Raw genomic sequence first — 7,543 nt, forward strand, 5'->3', positions numbered from 1 at the left:
TGCATTGAGGTTGAAACGGGTTGAATCTCCACTGTAGCAAAAGATATTCCGTAGGTCGTAGATCGGTAGGAATACACTCATACTACAACTTGCAAACTGAGTTTTAGTGCATCCTGGGCTTGACTGCAATTGTAGATTATAAAACATACTGTGTATCATCAAGCAGATACATTACTTTGTGTAAGTGCAAACAGTGTCTTGTGATTTGCAAACAAATAATTCGACAATAACTCATAACATTCGCAGTTATTTTATTCAACATTTCTTAATGTTAATTCAAGTCTGCAGGATGTGATTTAAGGCTGAAGTATTTGATTTCATTTTTCATTTGCAATGTTTAAATTCCATAGCTGGGTCTTATTTTCAAGATGAAACTTTGTTCCACCTGAAATAGATTTTGTTCACACTGCTACAGCAAACATCTCTGAAAAATGGCAGCCGTGCGTTTTTGCGATCCATGTAAAGCATGTGTAAGAAAATAATTAAGGACTTCACTGATCAAATTACTAGATTTAAGAGTTAGTAATGTCAATAAATCAGATGCTGTATGTAATCGAGGAATAGTACAGAGAATCAGTAGTAAAAAGGATCAAATTTTGTCTCTATACTTGATTCAAGTGATCATTATGGTAAAGGATAAGTAGTTTTATTGGAACAATCAAGAAAGGTTGAAAAGACTCAAGTGTGACAATAAAAATACAGGACATGGAGTCATCCATGTGTTCAGGAAAAATGAAATGGGGACAAATGTGAAAGAGCAAAGCATAAGACATCTTATTATTATGGAGAAAAAAAATATATAGAATGAAAGTAACATCATGCACTAAAACACTGAAATCTGTTTTACATCCAAACGTCTCTGTAAACCAAGCAACCATTTGTGGAATCGAGAACTAACTTAATGCTATCAATCAGCTGAAACAGGAGTTGAGCTTAGCCACACTTCCTTTGGACTTTTCTTTGACGTAAAACTACAGCTTCCAGCAGCTTCACCTGTGGGCTCATTGGTAGTGATAGCATATTCAAAACCAAATGTTTTGCGTCCACCAAAACAGCAATTCATAAAACTGTATCCATGGGGAGAAAATTTACTTTTTGTGAACTGAGAGATGGAAAAAAAATGCATCTCAATATCGGTCATATGAAAATATAACACATACAGTGACAGGCCGCCAATGCTACCTGTTTGTGTTTTGGACTCATAAAAGAATGCTTTTTCGGAAAATTGCGAGGGATGACAATTTCTGGAAAAAAAATGAATGTAATAAAAACGAATACATTTCTATGTGAATTTTTTTTACTGTTAGAGTAGTTTAAATGTACACCTGCAATCTGCCCATAAGAGAGCGAACGTAAGGAAATGACGGATAGCAATGTTTGCTCAGTATTGTCTGTAGATTGTATGAAGAACACATTTTAAAAATTTATATCTAGATATCCTTTTTAACTATCACACTAATGTATTCTAGAAGAAAACTAAATTAATATAGCGATTTTTTTAATCCATCTGTGATAACGGGTTGACTTTCCTATGCAGACGACCTATAATAAATTTGTCCAACTGACATAGATTTATGAAAGAATTTAAAAAGTTATAAAAAGATCGATGCTCAATTTTAAAATTGATAGTCAGAATCATAACAGGTCATGATTTACTGCGAAGATATTTATAAATCACGAAGGTAGAATTTCATCAAAAATATTGGCTTCCACTTAGCATTATTTTACAGGAATATACTTTCTGGAGATGATATGCCAGTCGGTATTTTGATTGGCAGCCGATGTGTCAAAAAAAGACAAATTTAAATGTGCATGTGTGTATGGTGATTTTAAGTAAACTTAATGCAGAACGTGATTTCTATAGAATATGTAAAATAATCAAATGAAGGTACGAATATGGTTAGAAATTATTTTTGATACGAAAATATCTAGGTTCTCGGCATACAGCATTTTGTAGGAATAATTTTCATAAATGGAATGGAAGTCGATTGCAACATAAATCTGTAAATGTGGTGCTGCCATCTTTGGAAGTCTCATAAATCTCAAAAAAAGATGGCGGACCTACGTGATGCATCTGTATTTATTAACTTTCGTGAACATCGGGGGATGTAGTCTACTAAGCGTATTAGTGAGCCAAAGTTTCAAATATTTTTATAATTCATAGTCCTACATAGAAATATTTGAATCATAAAATATACGTAAAATTGATGGCATTACAATTTTGACATCCCTTTAACATTGAAATGTAGAGTTAAAGCAGGGATCTTCATACTATAAAGACACAATAAATTGTTAGCCTACGTATATTCGATGCTATGATGAGCAAAATAAATTTTTACTGTTAAATCTTAAATGTTGAATCAACTCAATTTTCTGTTAAGAACATGTGTACATTCATGTACTTAGTGTTATAAAATGGTTTATAAATTGTTTCAATTTAATTTTTTTCCAATGAATCCATTGGACTGAATCTTTTAGTTTGAAAAATACTTAAACATAGCGCCGCGATCGTAATGCTTTAGAGAACCAACAAAATGTAGGTAACAGCTTCCTGATGATGACGACTGCAATGTTGACCAAAACGTCGGTGAATAATTCGCCAAGGGCACGGCTACAACCCAGAAGCCAAGTTACTTCAGACGATGGCCGTGAAAGCCAGCTTGCATTGTTTTACAACAGGTTACGTTTTTTGAACTACAGACCAAACATTAAATTTTCAGTTATTACTCTATTTTTAGCCACTTTTATCGGAAATTTCCACTATTTCAAACAATTACTCGACTGACACTTTAATTTTTTTGTGTCGGTGTTCTTCATTACCGTCAAAATCAAAATATTGATAACTGTTACCAGATACGCAGTTCTTCTAAACAATGTGGAAAAATTCTAAACACCAGTATATACACTCGATGTTAATTTTTTTTTGCGTTAAAAGTTCTATGTTGAAAGCACTGCTTATAGAAATGACGGTTTCGTAATTGACTTCGATGTTACAAAAATCATCCATTTCACACAACGAAATTTTTTTATTTTACTATATATTATATTTTTAAATATTGGTAAATATAATAATAAAGAGATTAATTAAATTGTTACTGTAATTAAATTACTTTATACATTATTATGTAACGACATACCTTTAAAACTACTGGAATTCAAATATAACGAAGAAAGTACTGTAAGAAGTAATTTTAACTAATTCGTTACTTGTAACATATTTCCGCCCAGGCCTGCATAAAGTTTACTTTGGCACACTAATTTTGTTAATACAATCCCGATATTCACGAAATTATGTATTACAGGTGCGTGTTGCCACACATGGGCCCACTTTCTTGAGGATTTCAGCTCGTGGTTATAGCATTTTCTGTATGCATGCATTTTGGATTTTCAACCGGTTTATATTTTCGTTGTATAATGCGCCTATATTTAATTGTATTTCTGGTACATACCACAATTTCACCCTCAAAGTGTCTAAAGAAGTATAACCTCAAAAACGCAGGCAATTATAATTCCGGTCTAGGTGGAAATGTCACAGGTTCAGCGCTAAGGAATTTACATGCAACGCGTTCGGTACTCCTGAGGTTTGGCTAGCTCTGAGGAATCAAAAGAGTCATCTTATTAGTAAATTTTTCAAAAGGGAAAAAAAAAATTAATTTTCCCAGAAAAATAATGTTTGTAAATTTATTACTCTTGGCTTTATATTAAAAAATTCTATGTTAATTTTCGTGTCTGAGTTTCGTATTATAAGTGTATTTACAACACGAGAGCACATCAATTAGCTTGAGTCAAAAGGTTGAATGTTACGAATGTGATAGACATACTTTGTTTTATTTTGTAATTTCCTCTCTCATTTGAGAACGTCAAGGAGCTATTTACCTCTCTCAGCTACAGCGAAGACCTTAAAACGTGTACATAACGACAGCATGTTCGTGTAAAAACATTTTTAGTGTGTTCTCTAATAACCTATTTGTGAAAGAAAACTTGTGCAATATGAATACTTTTTTTTTTTATTTTGCCATAAACTTTACCTTGGCAGCAATATAAAGAGGTACAAACGGAAGTTAACACAAGGTTGAAACATTTTATATTCCTTTTGTAAGTCAGATTACTATATATATACATATATATAGGCTACCTGCAAAGAACCAGATGTTAGTTCATAATGGCCGCGCTAGAAGCTTGGGCTTCGTGGGTCTTCCTAACAGTAGCCGCTGCTGCCGTCGTCATCGCCGTGAGATGGTACCTCAAGATAAGCCACTGCTGTCGGCTGGTCGCCAGGATACCGGGACCGCCTGGGCTACCTCTGCTCGGAAACACGCTTGAAGTAATCCCTCGCAAGGAAGATATTTTAAACTACTTCAAGGAACTACGCGACCGCTACGGTTCCGTGTGTAAACTGTGGGTTGGACCGCTACTATGTGTTGGAATGTTAGACCCTAAGGACATATCAGTGATTTTAAGTAGCAGCAAAACTTTAAGTAAGCCAATGATGTACAACCCACTTAGCATAGTATTCGGTAATTCGTTGCTTACTTCCAAATTTAAAGAGTGGAAGAAATTCCGTAAAATTATGGAACCGACCTTCAGTAATCGTATCATCGACTCATACGTCAGCACTTTCCACGAGAAGAGCCAGCGCATGGCTGACCTGCTGCAGGAACGCTGCCACGGAGAGCCATTCAACATGGCGGACTACTCGCTGCCCTGCGCTCTGGAGATGCTCTCCGAGACGAGTCTGGGCGTGCCGATGAACATACAAGGTAAAAGTCATCAGCACAGTGTTCTAGAAAACTTCCCAAAAATTATTGAATTGGGAGCCTTTTCATTTTTTACACCTTGGATGTGGTATCATTGGACTCATAAGTTTTTTCCTTTTTATTATAAACTAATTGCGTTAGTTAAACCTATTCGCAATTACGTAACTCGTTTGATCAAAGATAAGACCGAATCATATATAAGTTCGAGAAAACATTATGTTGCACCTGAAGCGAGTGACATAGATATTAAAGTTAGCGACATACCGAAGAAACATTTGGGTTTCCTAGAGCACATGGTATCAACTATGGTGGAAAATCCAGGACTGTTAAGCATAGAGGAACTACAGGACCAGGTCATGGTCGGTATCGCAGCTGGTACAGACACCACAGCCTATGCCGTAGCAACCACACTGATGCTGCTAGGATTACATCAAGATGTGCAGAGGAAAGTCCTAGAAGAGCAGGAAAGCATCTTCGGCAAAGACACAAGCCAACCTGTCACGACAAGAGATCTGCAACAAATGGTGTATTTGGAACAAGTCATAAATGAGACAATGCGACTTTATCCCATTCTACCAATTATGGCAAGGCGGGTTGACGAAGATGTCAGTGTTAACAGCTACACTTTGCCAGCAGGCACAATTGTCATAATCCCAATTTATCTAGTGCATAGGAATCCAGAATATTTTCCAAACCCGGACACATTCGATCCTGACAGGTTCAGCAGAAAGAATATTGCCAGTCGCCTTGCTTGTTCGTTTATCCCGTTTTCCTACGGGCGAAAGAAGTGCCTTGGCAAGAGCTATGCTTATATGGCAATGAAGACCATGCTGTCTGTGCTGCTGCGAAGGTACGAGGTTCTAGAATGTGGCTCCAGGGAAGACATGGAGTGTTTTGAATTTGAATTTTTTTTTAAGTTTAAACATGGGCATAGTATTAGGCTGAGGCAGAGGACTGTTGTGATTAAGTAAGTAAAATAGTCTAACATACTCGTAAGGGTCCGAATGTTAACATACAGACACCAAATGATAGTATTATTGTTTCTATTTAGTAATAGCATTTAAGTTTTAGTGTTTACTTGAAACATTTTAATTATATTCTTGATATATATATATATATATTTTTTATTATATCTTTAAAATTAGCTTTGTGTATTTAGCTATACGGGTTTCTTTTACAATTTACGTGAGTAAAGACAAAATGGCATTTCAGCCCTCTCTTTATTCATCTGGTAAGCAAACAAACTAAGAGTATTTAAATGTGTGAATTGACTGAGCACAGAAGTAAAATCTTAAGGATGAAAATGAATAAAGCACGTAGGGTGAATAAGTCCACGTGCACCGGGCGTGTTGGCATTGCGGATCACAACATTAACACATGCTACCCTACACCCATTCCAAGCACCGTGAACGTATAATCTGTGCTTAGCTTGCTATGCCTATGCTCCTATCTGCTACTATAGTATAGTATACACAGTAGGACATTTTTAGTCTCACATTTTCTTTGTTCTACACAGATAAAATTATAAAATTAAAATTTATTTTTATCTCTCCAGATAGAGATAAAAATAAATGCAATTATGTTTTCGTAGTGCATGTGCAGTGCTTGCTTCGCATTACTTTTTCGTCGTGTAGTATACAGAGTATAACTGCATAGCAGACAACTGTTACACGCCAAATTTACATTATTTTCTAATAATATTTTACATTCCCACCGAACATGACACTAAAAGTTGAGTGCAGTTTGTAATGACCATATTGTAAACACGGTCTTAAGATCCGTGTTTACAGGAATTTTTCGGTGTTTTTTAGAGGCAAAATGTTGTTTCAAATAAAAAAAAAGTCAGCACTTTTGAGACACAGATTTGTGTCTCAAAAGTGCTGACTTTTTTGTATTTATTCTCAGAATTAAATCTCATATACATAAGTAAATATAGGTGTCTTCCAAATAAATAAACTTTTTGTTTCACTGAAAAAAAAATTTACAACTCACTCATACTGAACACATTCACGCAAGTACAAACTATTCACTACTAGAATTTCAAGGATATCCATTTAGGTAGGGTATTTAGATTATAACCCCCATGTTACACATTGTGCATTTTACACCAACTTACTCAGGTGGCAAAAAGCAGCTCTGTATTACATCTTTTTTTACACTTTACACATTTTTGTCCTTAGAGTAGAGTAGTATATTGATGACTACATAAAAACAATTGTTGCACAAACACTGGAACAGTACATATAATAATCAATATTTCACATACTGAATGCTCCTTGAGAATATTGTCCTTGCATGCTTTAGCCATGCAGCGACTCTGTCGCCTACTGCCTTCTCAGTAGCATCACGAACATGACAGCGTACAACACCTAAGAAAAAGTTTACGTCAATAAACATGTGTCACATTAACACAGTACCTTGTTAAAGGATTCAGTAAATAATACCAAATTGTAAAAAAACTATGTATGGATATCTCAATATGTGGATATCTATTACACAAAATAAGTGAAACAGCAGGTGTTTGGCCTCCCCAGCAAAATATCTGTTGAGGGCTACGTAGTTGGATCACAACATAAAACTTGGCTACCTAACACCACCCACCCACCTTTCTACCTCTTTCCACTACCCATCTACCTCTATTCCTCTTTCCACTACCCACACACCTCTATCCCTCTTTCCACTACCCACCCACCTTTATATCTCTTTCCACTACCCACCCAACTTTCCACCTCTTTCCACTACCCACCCAACTTTCCACCTCTTTCCACTACCCACCCACATCTTTC

The 7,543-nt window shown here is 35.7% G+C and overlaps 1 protein-coding gene across 1 annotated transcript; it reads left to right on the forward strand.

Annotated features, from left to right (window-relative positions):
* The first annotated feature begins 4,489 nt into the window (after nucleotides 1–4,489).
* LOC134537962 (cytochrome P450 4C1-like) lies at nucleotides 4,490–5,728 on the forward strand. The gene is made up of 2 exons (XM_063378981.1): nucleotides 4,490–4,760; nucleotides 5,046–5,728. Exons 1-2 carry the CDS (start codon nucleotides 4,490–4,492, stop codon nucleotides 5,726–5,728), a joined length of 954 nt encoding a protein of 317 aa, XP_063235051.1.
* Nucleotides 5,729–7,543: the final 1,815 nt, after the last annotated feature.

Source organism: Bacillus rossius, chromosome 12, assembly GCF_032445375.1.
Source record: "Bacillus rossius redtenbacheri isolate Brsri chromosome 12, Brsri_v3, whole genome shotgun sequence".
Lineage (NCBI taxonomy): Eukaryota > Metazoa > Arthropoda > Insecta > Phasmatodea > Bacillidae > Bacillus > Bacillus rossius.